The sequence below is a fragment of the Silene latifolia genome, chromosome 8 (assembly GCF_048544455.1).
Source record: "Silene latifolia isolate original U9 population chromosome 8, ASM4854445v1, whole genome shotgun sequence".
NCBI classification, from domain to species: domain Eukaryota; kingdom Viridiplantae; phylum Streptophyta; class Magnoliopsida; order Caryophyllales; family Caryophyllaceae; genus Silene; species Silene latifolia.
In genome coordinates, this window is record NC_133533.1 from 113,525,782 (window position 1) to 113,541,723 (window position 15,942).

The 15,942-nt window shown below is 34.5% G+C and overlaps 2 protein-coding genes across 2 annotated transcripts; one reads left to right on the forward strand and one right to left on the reverse strand.

Annotated features, from left to right (window-relative positions):
* Positions 1 to 3,503: 3,503 nt before the first annotated feature.
* On the reverse strand, positions 3,504 to 5,551 carry LOC141597446 (putative pectate lyase 18). Its single transcript, XM_074417910.1, has 2 exons — positions 4,922 to 5,551; positions 3,504 to 4,843 (listed from the first exon to the last, which is right to left on the reverse strand). The coding sequence occupies exons 1-2, from the start codon at positions 5,140 to 5,142 to the stop codon at positions 3,784 to 3,786; spliced, it is 1,281 nt and encodes a 426-aa protein (XP_074274011.1). The 5' UTR covers positions 5,143 to 5,551; the 3' UTR covers positions 3,504 to 3,783.
* A 3,505-nt stretch (positions 5,552 to 9,056) lies between these two features.
* On the forward strand, positions 9,057 to 15,509 carry LOC141597447 (uncharacterized). The gene is made up of 7 exons (XM_074417912.1): positions 9,057 to 9,180; positions 13,747 to 13,927; positions 14,055 to 14,178; positions 14,276 to 14,405; positions 14,499 to 14,659; positions 14,762 to 14,878; positions 14,981 to 15,509. Exons 2-7 carry the CDS (start codon positions 13,752 to 13,754, stop codon positions 15,392 to 15,394), a joined length of 1,122 nt encoding a protein of 373 aa, XP_074274013.1. The 5' UTR covers positions 9,057 to 9,180; positions 13,747 to 13,751; the 3' UTR covers positions 15,395 to 15,509.
* Positions 15,510 to 15,942: the final 433 nt, after the last annotated feature.

Here is a 15,942-nt window from a genome sequence, read left to right on the forward strand (position 1 = left end):
AGAGTGGGACACTCGGTTCATGGGTGTTTTTGATAGTGTTGCTCGACATGGCTAGGTTTGGAGAGGACATTTTTGTGTTTGTTAGGATCGTAGGGCTCTGATACCATGTAAGGTTTATGAAAGGTTAATTGTTATTGATAATTATTCAAGCAATACAACATATCCTTATATACTACAATTACATTGAGGCACAAGAAACGTATCTAGAATATTTACCCTAAATCTAAACTTTGTAACTAAAGTAATTACACAAGATATGTAAATACAAAAGAAGGAAACTTTAATACAAGAAATAATAAACGAGGAAATAAGGAAAACGAGATTATATGGCAATATTCCTAATAGACATATACAAGTGGTTGAAAATTCTAAAATGAGGAATACTTTAGTTTCTCATTTTGATTTGTAGAGATAAAACTACTAATGATACTCGTCTATTGCCTGGTCGAGTTTTAATCAATCACAAATATCTTTCTTCCGTATCTCGTTGTGAATGTTGATTTAGTTGCGAAAACTAAAAAAATGTAAAATGATTCATGATTGCCAATTTGCCACATGATCAATCTATCATTATCCAGATAATGATATGCTTATAGATCGCGTTTAATCAAAACAATTGTACAACAATCATATGATAGAATGCGTGATAGGGAGGGAGGGGTTATCTTGTGGTAGATGGCTACAACAAATTTAGGAATTATTTATTTGGGATGAAATTGACAAGTTGTCGCATGTATATCATAGAGTATCATCACTGAGTCATGATTCATGAAAACACACAAGTAGACATGTTATCATAGAATATGATAATCTTTACGGCTAACTCTTGGGGAATTTTAAACAAGTTGTCAATTATAGACTGACTCATCCATTATTCATCACAATTTGTCATTCTTATCATTACATTACTTGGAGTCTTGGACAATCACAGATTCACAATTAATTATGTGTCACTCCTTCTTCTTAATAGACCAATTCAAGTCTAAGGACAAGCAAGCAAGTATTTGGTTGTTGCCACATACAGTATAGTATAGCAAAGTAGCGTATACGTATAATCATAAATGAATACGGAGTTTCTTAATGAATTACTCCCTCCAAACGTGTTACTTAAGATTACTAGAGTAGGCATAATAAGTAAGCCTCAAAATTGTCATGTTCAAAAAAATAAAATAAAAAGAATTTACTAGATCAGGCTTTGCGATCCAAGAAGAAGTCACCAAAATTCTAGTTGATTCAACGTGTATGCATGTCCTTTTGTTTCTAATAATAATAATGTTAGATACATAAATGTTTATCTTGGATTCAAGGAGGATTATTCATGGGCACTCAACTAACTACTCACCATTCTATCAATCATTGTTTATGGCCACATGAGTACTCACGTACCTAGTACTATAACTACCCTCCGTCCCAGTAATATGTTCACAGTGACTTTATTTCCCCTTATAAAATAAAGGAAAGGTAAATATAGCACTGGACAAAGGGAGTAATAAGTAGACCTGGCAAAAACAACCCGACCCGATTGACCCGACCCAAAAAGGCTAACTCATGACCCGAAGTGATAAGTTCCGTTATCGGGCCTGGGCCGCACCCGCATGAAGGAGAGAGAGTCCGACTTATAAGTCCAAAGAGGTTCCATCCCAAAACCAATTGGCAATGGGCGGAGTAACTCCTTGGTTTATATGATAGACAACTCTCTCCTCTTTTTCCAATGTGGGATACTCACATGTGCCTTTATCTTGGGTGAGCTGTATCTTGACACGAAGTGACCCGAACTACATCACCCGAATGTGACCCGAAAACCCGAATTGACCCGACCCGACCCGAACATAACCCTAGCTTTCTTGACCCGAACTGGCCCGACACGAAAATCCGAAACCACCAAACCCGAAAATGACCCGACAAAATATAACTCTAATTGAACCGAAAAGACTTGAAATGACAATTTCTCTATTATTCATTGGCCCTAATTGACCCGACCCGAAACAACCCGACCCGCTTGACCCGGAACTGACCCGACCAACAAACCCGAAATGTCCCGTCCCGACCCGAGTTAACCCGAAATCAATGAAAAACTCAAACTGCTCGACCAAATTGACCCAACCCAAACCCAACCCGTTGACCCTTTTTGCCAGGTTTAGGACTAACTAGTATGGGTGCCCGGCTTCGCCCGGGCTACCTCTATCTAGTATTAAAATATATTTTCAGTTAACTAAAACTACTTTAAAGTTGCATAACTCCTAAATTTATTATTAATATATTTTTCTATGAAACAGAGTATATCTTAAAGCTGCAATGAAATAAATAATTATACAAATTCACTACTCCCGCCATTAATATTTTACTTAAATCGATTGCTTAGCTAATTTTTCATACATACTTACTTTTGTTTTTAGAATTATTAATTTTATTACATTTGTTATTATTATTACTTTTACTTTCACTAATCTCGCCGTAATTATTGTTACTTTCACTACTTGTACATTAATATTGATAATTTTACTACTCTCGTTGTTACTTCTTTACTTTCACTAATCTCGCTCGCCGCTAATATTGTTATTTTGACTATTCAAATGAGTGATTACTATCATATTACTATATCCAATGTTACAACAATTCTTTTCACTACTAACAAAATTATTTTACTCTCTAAGTATCCAATGAGTGATTACTATACCCAAGGTTACTTTTATTACTCTCACTACTCGAAATAAATATATTAAATATATGCATTAAATTAATTAAGTCAAAATAATTATGGAATATTATATTTTTTTGGAAATCTAGCTTGATTTATCTACTTTTTAATAGTTTCCAAAATATAATATACTTGTATTATATTTGTTTATGTTAAAACATCTTTATACTAATTAATACCATAAGTAAGGCATGTTTATATGTTTATTTTAAATAAAATCAATTAATAATTATTTTTACTAATTAAATTAAAAATCTAATGAATTATGGAATATTATATTTTTTGGAAATCTGAATTGATTACTTACCTATTAATAGTTTCCAAAATCTAACATATACTGTGTATGTTAAATAATTAACATCTTTATACTAATTAACACCGTAAGTGGGACCTCTTATTTTAAGGAAACTCGCCATATTCTTGTTTTATCTAAATTAATACTTTTAACCAAAACTATATAATATTTACATTGAAGTCCCTTGTTCAGGTCCATCACACGGTGTTATCGATTTAAAACTATATAGTATAATTAATTTGTATAAATTTCTTTAATTACATTGAAGTCCCTTGGTTTCTGGAATTAATATATAGTATTGATTGATTGATTGATTGATTGAAGTCCCTTGTTCAGGTCCATCACACGGTGTTATCGATTTAAAACTATATAGTATAATTAATTTGTATAACTTTCTTTAATTACATTGAAGTCCTTTGGTTTCTGGAATTAATATATAGTATTGATTGATATTGATAATCAACTATGGAGAAATGTAAAAAATAATCATGGGACAAGTGCACTAGGAAATTCAATAAACACCTCTTAAAAACTTTTAATCAAGCTTGACAAATTGCATTTCCTACTTTTTTTTTTTTTTTTCTTTTTCTTAAAAGCAACTCTAATTACTATTTGCTCCATATCAAAATTGGGCCCTTAAAAATAATAAAGGTTTAGTACCGTCGCTCCACTCGTACATGATGTTAAATTGTGTAAAAAGAATGATAGATTCTTCAAATAAATTTTGCATCCCATGATATAACCTTGTTACTGTTAATATTCTCCAATGAATGAATAAAGCACTTCCTAGCTAGTTGGGTGTAGGTGCAGGATAGCAGTGTCTGCCCGGCAGACAATCAAGCACACCAGCACCCCTTGTTAATGTAGCTACTGAGGAAGACAATGTCTTTATGCTTGTAGCATACCCACCATACAATCCTAAAGGTTGAGTACTTGCACTGCCTGATGCTGTAAATCGCGCTCCATTGAGTAATAAATCTCCACCTGATGTCCAATTCCATGTCCTCCATTCCTCTTTGGGTACTCCAAAATGTCTTGCTACTTCCTTCTTCGATTTCTCCTTGGGCGCATTGAACCTATTTCCTTGGCTAATAATGGTCGGTGCTGCACTTCCTCCAATCGCGTACACTTGCCACCCTCTGTAGTCGTTACTCACCACGTGAACATATCCATGCCTGCACCTCGGCATTCTCTGACTAAGGCCGTACCCAAAATGGTTGAAGGCCACTGTGACTTGCATGCTGGTATCCTGAGTGCAGGTATCACTGTGTCCCAACAGCATGACCTTGTCATGATGGAACATGTGGTTGTTAGAAATGGTTATGGCTGTCGACCCATGTGTTACGTCGATTAATCCATCCGTACAATTCGAAAGGGAGCAATGATCAATCCATATATTATTAGAACTTAAGATGGAAACTCCATCCCCTTTGCAATCATGTATCTCAATCCCATGTATTATTATGTTACTCACATGTTTAATGCTAATCCCGTGTCCTCTGGATATACCAACTCTGGCTCCTCTACCGTCAATCGTCTTGAACGATTTTATTATTAGCTCTTGTTTTAGTTTAATTACCATATCTTGGGAGAAGACTATCCACAAGGGTTCATCCTGGATCACACCATATCGTAATGTTCCTGGTTCGGGCCTCCATGGATTGTCTTTTGAATTCGTGACTACGTACATTGGGCCTCCTTTACCACCTATAGCATTCTTACCAAATCCGAGTCCACAGTCTGCCAGCTGTTGTCGTCTGTTGTTCCAGTCTCGGTCACACGACCAACAACCGTCTATTGGGTTGCTTCCGGTGCATGATGGGCTTGTATGCCGAGCGATGTCAATAGCCCTAGACAAAACAAAAAGAATAGATGATTTAGTCATATAAGAGTTATTAGGAATGAATTATGTGATGAAGACGGCATACTTGAGGACTTGGCCAACTATAAGGTCAGGGTCTTGAACAGCAAGTGAAGTTGATGAGGGAATGAAGATGCAAAAAGATAGAATAATGAAGAATAAAAGAAGAAACGAAAAATGCATTGTGAAAGAGTCAGTAACATTTAATTGGATTAAAAATGCAGAAGTGTGGATGAATGATTCAAGGTTTTGAGAAATTATAATAATAATAATAATAATAATAGCCATTAAGCAAGATGAGTAATGGATTTGATGAGCATCATGGGGTTAGGAAATTATATACAGTAATTATAGCTATAGATTGGTTACATATAAGATCAGTGATTACGAATTGTTAAGGTGTAGTAGATTGAGGTATTGTCGAAAAATGAGTAAAATGGACGAAAAGACAGTAGAAATAATAGGATGCATGATCTTGGTATTGGCATATATAGATATAATAATATGTTAGCTTGATTTGTTTAATAATAGAAGGAAAACTAAATTATAGGCAGAGGGGTGAATTTGTGTACTTTGAGGAAAATACAAGTGAGCAACAAAGGTGGGAATTATGAATATAGGAATATGCAAGTATGAAGGAAGGAAGATAGGAAGGTACTCATCATCCTGATTGTTTGGAAACCAAGAAAAGAAATGTAGTTGAAGAAGAATAGGAGTGCAGATAAAATAATGTTGTTAGGAGCAACACCTAAAGGTATTTAAGTAACAAAAAGAGTATGAAAAAAAGAAACTGGTGATTCCTAAACACAAATGCAGTTTTACCATTATTTCTCATTTAGTTAAATAAATAAATAAATTACCTGTAAGTAACATGATAAATTCCATGTCACACAATCAATTCATCAAAGTTATTGGAAAACAACACTAACTACTGAGGTAGCATTGGTCTACTTATACCTCAAAACTTGGCTCTAAATGAACAGGGGTCATCAAGGTTGTCTTCTATCCCTGCGCATTAACATTATTATCTCATTATGACTAAGATAATTGATAAAAATTCAGAATTAACCTATACCAGCATTCCTGATCCATGCCGCCTGATGAATAGGGCTCATTTTAGTCTCTTTGTCTTCAACATTAATATCACCTCCCTACCGATTAATAATCCGCGCAACAAGCCGAATATGCTGCAAAACAAAACACCACAATAGGAAAAAGGAAAAGATTTATGATTGGCAAAGATTATTAGTTGGTTTTTGTTAGAGTATTCACTAACTGACAAAATAGAAGTTAGTTTAGGTTGTTAGTCAGGTTGTTACAAATACTAGAAGTTGTTGTATTAGGTAGTTAAGTCGGTTTAGCACTACTATAAATACAACCATATAATCATTGTATTCCTCACAATATATCAATAATCAGTACATGATGAATTCATCATTTCACATGGTATCATTCGTTAAGGTTTTCGATCATAAATCGCTTCCGCAAATTACTTCACATAATCATAATCATCTTTCATCAATCTTTTTCCTTCATATCTTCATCCGAATCTTTAAATCTTCATCTTTGTTGGTTCATATCTTCAAACTTGATCATACTTCATTCTCTATAATTCTCTCAAAAACACAACAACAATATGCCTAATTCTGGGGATATTTCATCATCGTCATCATATGATTACTATCATCATCCACTCTTTTTGTCCTCGTCTGATCAACCATTTTCTTCCTTGGTCACACAACTGTTCAATTAATTATCTTATTTAATAATATTCATAACACACAAAATAAATGAAAAAGAAAATTAAAAGATGAGAATCAGTAGTTGTGTAATGACTATAAAACCTATAATAGTTTCCAATCACTAATCATCTATTTAATAACGATTGCTCGTGAATTTCCAAATTACATACTATATTTCATGATTGTATCGTATTTGATTATGATGAGTATAGATGTATGAAGTATGATATGTAAAAATAAAATTAACATACCTATATTAAATTGTTATTGTTGTTGTTTTGTAGTCTGATAAAGTATATTTTAATTGTTATGTTCATTTTTATGAATTGTTTGTTTTATATTTGAATTCGTACTTTTCACTTGGTTAAGTTTAAATGATCTACATGTAAGAAAGTTTCGATTCTATTGTTTAGTGTTTGTCATGTTGATATTTTTCTTTTTGATCAATAAAACATGTATATCAACTTTACATCATCATCAAAGGCATGTTAATGTAGATAAGGTATAAGTTTGAGGTAAAATTAAAAATAAGACTTAGAGTAGAAGCTGGTAAGTTATTGATGTATCGCTTTATTAGTAGATAAAGACAAAAAAAATGTATTGTGTACCAAATGTCAACGGGTTGTAAAGTTTGTACTTCATATATTATTGATAACAATTTTGTTCATATTAGGCGAATTTCTTTCACGTTTTCATATTTATTTTCATAATTCAAATTATTTATTTTTCAAACACAATACGTAATTGTCTTGTAATGCTACACCTAATGATTTATGCAAGAATTTTTTGTACATTTAATTTCAATTAATTAGTGTTCACTTTTCATTATTAAGATAAACGTCTAAATTTTAATAAGAAAACATATACCGTGTATTTATTTAGAAGAAAAAAAGACGAGAAAATGTTGAAAAATTATGTATAATTAAGTATAATCATAAAATTTTGGTTTTTTATTCAAATTTGGTTTTTTTTATTCTAAAAGGAAATTAAACATCAAAATAAATACTAAATAAATTTTGGGATTATATTGTTAGAATAAATTTTACGAACAAAATCATCATTTATTTCTTCAGCGTTTGTAATTCTCAACAAAATCTTTCAAAACAATGTTAACCATCAATTTACCTTGAATTATAGTTCACAAATAAAAATATAAAAATTTCTAATTTGAAAAAGTTCTTTTAGGTTAAATTAATTACGTAGCTAAAAAATATCACAATAATAATGATAACAATAATCGTGATAAAACACTAATAAACATAACAATATTCGTGGCAAAATACTAATAATCCGTGACAAACGTTTATATTTTGACGATATGTTATGGCAATATAGGTATTGATTAATGAAAACATTTTTCCTACGAGTCACTTTTGTCATTAGTGGTTAGTGCGAACGCAAATCCGGGTTTGCATAACACCATCAAAGTAATAACAAAGCTAACCCGTAAATTTCACGGGTCATAGAACTAGTTGTGATTTATAAACCATACCTCTAAAAGATTTGAGGCTATTCTTTGTGCGTATGGTTTATTAAACTCCACAAGTCTATAAAACCTTTTCCTGTTCAAACTTAACAGAGTAGTTCTGTTGTTGTTGCGGATATTATAAGGTTGGGGTAATCCACAGACTACCCCAAACTCTCCACACACACGTAACTGAGGATTTCTTAACCTTGTTCCTTGTATACCTTCTTCCACAAGAACGTATATCTTCTTAGAGTAGTGATTGGCTAAGAGAATTGTGTCGTTTGCTTCAAATATTTCGAGTTTCATTTCCGACACCTTCAAAAATACTTAAATCTATTATTATTATTTCTAATTGGAATTGGAAAATTATATATATATATATATATATATATATATATATATATATATATATATATATATATATATATATATATATATATATATATATATATATATATATAAAAGATAAATTGTAAGCGAACTTACCAATAGATTGATCAAGGTAATTGACACTCGATCAAAAAAGTTAGAGTTTTTAATATGTGCAGAAAATGCATTCTTAACTCAAAATTGAATATGATCAAGAAAGAGAGTTTGAATATCAAATGTCTTTGCAACTTGATTTTCACGTGTCTTGATGGGGAAATTGTACATTTCCTGATGAAGATCATCTTGTAACCACTACAAGAAAACAAGACAAAGGCGACAGACATGCTACAGTCGCCAATTTGGCGACAGAAAAAAAAACTCGGGCGACCACTACCCGTCGCCAATTTGGCGACTATACCTTTTTATCCAAAAATCCGTATGAAATCCAAGGGCGACAGAATATTATCCAATTTGGCGACCGAAAACAGTCGCCAAATTTGGCGACTATTTCCCGTCGCCAAATTGGCGACCAAAAACGGTCGCTAATCCTCTCGTATATTTTTTTTTGCCGCTTTCTTCACCCCGTCCCCTTCATTCATTCTACCATCAACTTAAAAAAAAAATCGTCAAGAAACCCGACGACCCGACGCCACCACCAACTACAACGACCACCGGACGCCACCACTCGCCGCCGCCATCCGCACACTACATCACCACATCACTACCGACCCTTTGTTTTTAATAAAGGTTTGTTTTCGACTCAAATCGATTTAATTACTTCAATCCTTCATATTTTGTTTAAGTTGTGATGCTTATTTAGTATCTAGTTGTAATTTATACATTAGTGATGCTTATTAATGTATGTAGTTGTAATTTAATTAGCATTTTTGTTAATTAATTTGAATTAGGGTTAGAAATTGGGGTTTTTGTTAAATTAGTAATGTGATTTGATTAGGGGATGTAATTGATTGTTATCTTGATAATATTAGTATTATTGAAGGTAGTAACTTAGTTTTAGTAATATTGAAGTAGTATTGTTGAAGGTAGTATAGTTTTATGAAGGTAGTATAATGTTAGGATTGTATAAATTTGCCTTATAATTAACCAAATTAAGTTAGAATGAGCATGATGTATAAATTTGTTAAATTAGTAATGTCATTTGATTAGGGGATTGTATAAATTTGCCTTATAATTTTGTTAAATTAGTAATGTCATTTGATTAGGGGATTGTATAAATTTGCCTTATAATTTTGACAACTTGTTTAATATATAATGACCTAGTACCCGTTCAAAAATTACTCATTAGGAGCAATTCTTGAATAGTCCCCATTTTGGGACTGTCTTTGTACGTTTCAAGTCACTTAGGTAGTAAACACATAGTTGTGATTTTATTAATGAGAAAAGAATTTGGTTGCAATTTTCTCCAATGTTCTCTGAATACATATGTGGAATATGTATCTTTTCCACATTGTGTATTTGGAGAACTAAGGGGAATTGCTGCCGAATTTTTTTCTCATTAATAATTCACAAATGTGTGTTTGCTAGTGACTTGAAACGTACATTGATGGGTTTAGGTTGGAGTGATAAGGACCCAATTGAAATCTTGAAATTAGCATAAAATGGAGGATGAGATAACCATTGCTTTTTTTGTTGAAATTAAATATTATTATTTAAAATGGTTAGTTTGCTATATATTGCTTATAGATTAAAATGAAGAGATCTGAACGTAGCTGGATGTACGAAGAAAGAGTAGATAAGAAGAAACGTCCAATCGCTAGATTTGTAAAGGGAGTTCGTGGATTTATTGAATTTGCTAGATGTCAAGATTCATATGATTTGGAACAACATAAACTTAGGTGTCCTTGTACTAAATGTAAAAACTTAAAATATTTATTTGACATTGAAGTAGAAGAGCATCTTGTTACAAATGGTTTTTTTCCAAACTACTACAATTGGATCTCCCATGGAGAAAAATATTATCCCGAAGAGCCTCAAATCCAACAAAATGAGAACCCATATAGAGAAATGGTACTTGATGCCTTTCAGTCTAATGATTTCATTAATGGCGACCGTGTACCAATGATTGATGAAGAACAACCAAACCCAAGAGCAAAAGCCTTTTTTGACATGCTAAGTGCTTCCGAAAAAACCTTATATGAGGGGAGTAGAATGACATTGTTACAAGTTGCATCCAGGATAGTTTCTTTAAAATGTGAGTATAATATGCCATTTAAAGCCGTTGATAGTATTGCTACGTTGGTTGAGGATGTTATACCCGATAATAATGTTATGACCCGAAATTTCTATAATACCAAGAAAGTGGTCAAAGGTCTTCAACTTCCACATGAAAAGATTGATGCATGTCCTAAAGGATGTATGCTTTTTTGGAAAGATGATGCTTTGCTTGACAAATGTAAGAAATGTCAAAGGGATAGATATGAGACAAGTGAAGGAAATATTGTTTTGAAGGGGAAGAAGGGTAATAAAAGGAGTGGAAAGAGAAAGAAACCAATATCAGAAAACACATTAATTTATTTTCCATTAGCTCCTAGACTTCAAAGAATGTATGCCACGAAAAATCTTGCCAACCAAATGAGATGGCACAAAGAAAATCCTCGTACACCAGGAAAGATGTGTCATCCGAGTGACGGGGAGGAGTGGAAGCGTTTTGATAGGTTATATCCCGATTTTGCCGAGGAAGCTCGCAATGTGAGACTTGGCTTGTGTACGGATGGGTTTGACCCTTTTGGCCAGTTTGGTAGAAACTACTCGTGTTGGCCCGTAATGACCACACCGTACAACTTACCTCCTTGGCTTTGTCTGAAAAGACAATTAATTTTCCTCTCTTTACTTATTCCCGGTCCTGATAACCCAAAAAACCATCTGGATGTTTATTTACAACCGTTGGTGGAGGAACTGAAGTATTTGTGGGAAGTTGGTGTAGAAACATTTGATGTGTCGAAGAAGCAAAATTTCCAACTAAGAGCTTCATTGTTATGGACTATAAATGATTTTCCCGCATATGGTATGCTATCGGGATGGGCAACCGGGGGCGAAAGGCATGTCCTTATTGCATGGATAGAAGTAAAGCATTTTATCTTCCTAATTCCAAAAAAATTAGTTGGTTTGATTGTCATAGATGCTTCTTACCGGATGGACATATTCATAGAGAGAACAAGAAATCTTTCTTAAAAGGTAAGGAGGTGCGTGACAATGCTCCGGTTCTACTCCAAGGGGATGAGATATGGGAGGTTGTACGTGATTTGCCAACAACTGTCGATGGGACTGAAGAAGAGTTTAAAGAGTTGAAAAAGAAAAAAATGGTTGGTTTAAAAGAAGTATTTTTTGGGAGCTTCCCTACTGGAAAACAATGTTGATCAGACACAATTTGGATGTGATGCACATAGAGAAGAACTTCTTTGAGTTACTTATTCATACGATTATGGATGTAAAAGGAAAGACACGTGATGATATTAATTCAAGAATAGAATTGAAGAAATTTTGTGATCGTCCTAAACTTCATATTCGTAAGGATGGGGCTAAACCAAAAGCCATATTTACTCTTGACAAAGCTCAAAGAAAGGTATTGTGCGATTGGATAGGAAACTTGAAGTTTCCCGATGGATATGCATCCGATTTGAGCCGTTGTGTTGATTTGAAGGAACTGAAGTTGAAAGGGTTGAAAAGTCATGATTGTCATGTTTTCATGGAGCGCTTATTACCCGTGGCTTTTAAAAATTTACTCCCGACTACGCTTTGGAATGCGATTCTGAAAATAAGTCAATTTTTTAGAGATTTGTGTTCCTCCACGATATCGATTGAGGACATGAGTCGTTTAGAAGAGCAAATACCAGAAATTTTGTGTAAACTTGAGATGATATTTCCGCCTTCTTTTTCAATTCGATGGAGCATCTACCTATCCATTTGCCATATGAAGCTAAAGTTGGTGGACCCGTCCAATATAGGTGGATGTATCCTTTCGAAAGGTTTCTTAATCATGTGAAGAAAAAAATTGGTAATAAAGCTCGTGTGGAAGGTTCTATATGCAATGCCTACCTAACGGAAGAGATTGCCAATTTTTGCTCTCTTTATTTTGAAAAACATATTGAGACCAAAGCAAAATACTTGAATATTGATGAAGCGGATGAACTAGACACAAGTATACCCAAGTGTTTCCAAATGCGGGATGAAATAGGGTGTTCATCACCGGGGAACAAGATTTCTGGATGACAAGGAGTATAACCGTGCCCACCTTTATGTGCTATCTAATTGTGAGGTTTTGGAGCCATATGAAGCTCAATTTGTGACAGATTTCATTAAAGAACACCCTAATGTGAACAGAGAGGATGTTTGGCATAAGCATGAGGATCAATTTCCAGCCTGGTTTCGGAAGCATGTATGTAAGCTAAATATTCAAGATGATGTGATAAGAAGCTTGGCTTTGGGTCCTTCTCGAAAGGTTGTGACGTGGAATCGATATTCAATTAATGGGTTTAAGTTTCAAACATTTGACTATGGCAAAAGTAAGGCTAAATGCAACTACGGCGTTACTATTTTTTCTCTTGATGGCAATGAATATTATGGCATATTAGAGGATATCTTTGAGTTGTGCTACAATGGTCGGGATCGGAGTTATAAAACCGTCTTATTCAAGATTCAATGGAGGGATAATTCCGTAGCTGGAACGAGGGTCCATGATCGTTACAAACTCGTGGAAGGTAATCATACTCGAACCTACTCTCAATATGACCCATTTATACTTGCACAACAAGCTCATCAAGTTTATTTTGCATCTCTTCCGAGCACAAGTAATGATAGACAACAAAAGCAATGGTGGGCCGTTTTTAAAACAAAGGCACGATCAGAAGTTGATACATCTTTTTTCCAAGAAGAGGTTGTATCAGAAACAGTTTTGTCCCCAGTTGATCATGGTGAAATTATTTATGCAAATGAGATAGAAGCGGAGGAGGAGTTAGAAGAGGAAGAAGAAGAGAATGATAAGGAGAGGGATGAGATAGAAGAGGGGGAAGAAGAAGAAGAAGAGGAGGAGGAAGAGGAAGAGGAAGAAGAAGAAGAAGAAGAAGAAGAAGAAGAAGAAGAAGAAGAAGAAGAAGAAGAAGAAGAAGAAGAAGAAGAAGATGAGGATGATGATGATGATGAGTAAGAGAAGGTATTGAAAGTATACATATCAAAATTTGGAAACAATTATTAGCGTTTTATTTTTTCTTTTATACCTGTTTATTAGGTTTTATTTTTTTGTATCTTATAATAATTATCCTGTAATATTTGCTAACACTTTTTAATCAATTGTAGTACACATGGCTCGTGGAGGAGGAAGGCAGCGCGGAGGCTATAGTGAGGGAGGTAGTAGCTCCCGAGAGCAGGAGGAGGACGTTGACCGTTCTACTACGGAGGTGAGTGAGGAGGAGGAGGAGGAGGTTGGTGTACCCCGACATACTGACGGCAGGATGATCCTTGATCCGAATGGTCTATGGTAATTTTTTATTCATTCTATTTTGTAATTTTTTTATTTAGTAATAAATGACTTTTTTTAGACATATGTTAATTATACATTATTTTTTATTCCTATATAATTATGTTTTTAACATGTTTGATTTCAGGTTTAGAAGTCAAACAGTTGTTCGTGGTGTGACTAATAGCACCCAAGAGAACATGACACACGGCGTTACTTGTTGGAGTAACGCTAGTGATGAAGATAAGGAGATGTGGTTCAACAACTTCCGGGTATCTATTTATAAAATATATATTATTAAATATAATTTATTTATTCTTTTTACCTTATTATTAATTTGTTTCTCATCTATGTGTTTACTTTTTGTAGCGTGTGTTCTATTGGCCAACCGACCTTGAGCGCCTAGTTTGGCAAAGGTATAATAACATTGGCAAGAAGAGGCTAAGGGACAACATGTATAAGGTGTCTAAGAGGAAGAAGGCGCCATCTTTCATGAAAGGTATTTAGTTTCTTTTAATACCCGTAATTAGTTAAAATTCATTACATATTTTGAAAATATATTAATTAATAATTGTTATTTTATTGATTACAGGTTCGTCATATGAGGAATATACCAAGTACCGGAACAGTCCTGAGTTCAAGGAAGCATCGGCCCGGAACAAGATTAACAGGAAAGGAGGAGATAAGGACGCGGAAGTTGAGCCTACTCATTATGGAGGGTCTCAATCTTTTCATGATCGTGTGGTGTTAGATGTAAGTTATTTGTCTTAGCTTTTAATTTAATAGCCTTCTAATTTAATTAGTCTCATTAATTATCATGTTTGAGTAACAATTTCCTTGTTTTTTTTCCGGAAGACCAAGAAGAATAAGGGTAAGGTACCCACGATTGTTGATCTCTTTGTTGACACTCACGCAAAGAAGACAAGCAAGGGCAAGTTGATCTTCGCGAAGGAAAAAGATCAACAGTTATATGTAAGTGTCAAAAAATAAAAATTTCTTAGCTTTTTAAAGTATATGTTTTATCAATTTTTAGATAAGTAACCTCTAACCATTAATGTTTTATCAATTTTTTAGGAACAATTCCTTGTCCGTAGGAAGAACAACCCGGAAATTGATGACAATGAGCTATGGTTTGATCTTGTTGAGGGGTTCCAAAGAGGAGATGTGTATGGAGCCGGGTCGGCAAAGGAGATTTTCTACCCTCCTACAAGAAGAAGAGGGTCAATTTCATCCCAACAACAACCTTATACCCCAAGTGTCGTGAGTGTGCTCCAAGCTCAATTAGCCGCCAGGGAGAGGCAGGATGCCGAGAGGGAGAGGTGGGATGCCGAGAGAGATGCTGAAATTCGGAGGATGAAGGAGGAAATGGAACGGATGAACTCCTTCTTCGCCAATTGCAACACTGGGTGGCACCCGCAACCAAAGGATCCTAGAGATCCTAATTTTGGAGGTAGTAGTGGAGCGGGAGCAAGTTTCCCTGTTATGTAGTTTTTTTAGAGAACATGTTATTCCCGGATAATGTTAGATGACCAAAACTCGTAGAACTCGTAGTTGTGTGTATGGAACATGATTTTCTTTATCAAGTTTGGTTGTGTTGGCTTCCCATGTGTTCTCTGCTGGAAGTGTTGGTTTATTTGCAGGTTTTTACGTATTTGGCTAGGTCAAAAACGATTTTTAGGCTAAAAAAAATGTAAATTTGGCGACGGATACTGGGCATTTGGCGACGGGAAACCGTCGCTAAGTCTCTGATCATGAATTAATTTTAGGGACATTGGCGACGGGGAACAGTGCATTTGGCGACGGAAATCAGTCGCCAAATTGGCGACCAAAAACAGTCGCCAAAATCAGTCGCCAATTCTGAATATATGGAGATGACGTGGATTGTAAAAAGGCGACTAATGACAGTCGCTAAAAAGGCGACTAATGACAGTCGCCAATTTTGGCGACGAATTTCAGTCGCCCGCTTTAAAAAAATTCAGTCGCCAAAATTGGCGACGAAGGCCTGTCGCCAAAAGCGACCAAACTTTGCTACGAAG

Bases quoted from the DNA above. Each gene is read 5' to 3' on its own strand.
- LOC141597447 (XM_074417912.1), top strand. From the start codon at position 13,752: ATGGCTCGTGGAGGAGGAAGGCAGCGCGGAGGCTATAGTGAGGGAGGT. The intron at 13,928-14,054 runs GTAATTTTTTAT...GTTTGATTTCAG, and splicing joins CTTGATCCGAATGGTCTATG to GTTTAGAAGTCAAACAGTTG. The intron at 14,660-14,761 runs GTAAGTTATTTG...TTTTTCCGGAAG, and splicing joins ATGATCGTGTGGTGTTAGAT to ACCAAGAAGAATAAGGGTAA.
- LOC141597446 (XM_074417910.1), bottom strand. From the start codon at position 5,142: ATGGCTATTATTATTATTATTATTATTATAATTTCTCAAAACCTTGAA. The intron at 4,844-4,921 runs GTATGCCGTCTT...TGTTTTGTCTAG, and splicing joins ATAGTTGGCCAAGTCCTCAA to GGCTATTGACATCGCTCGGC.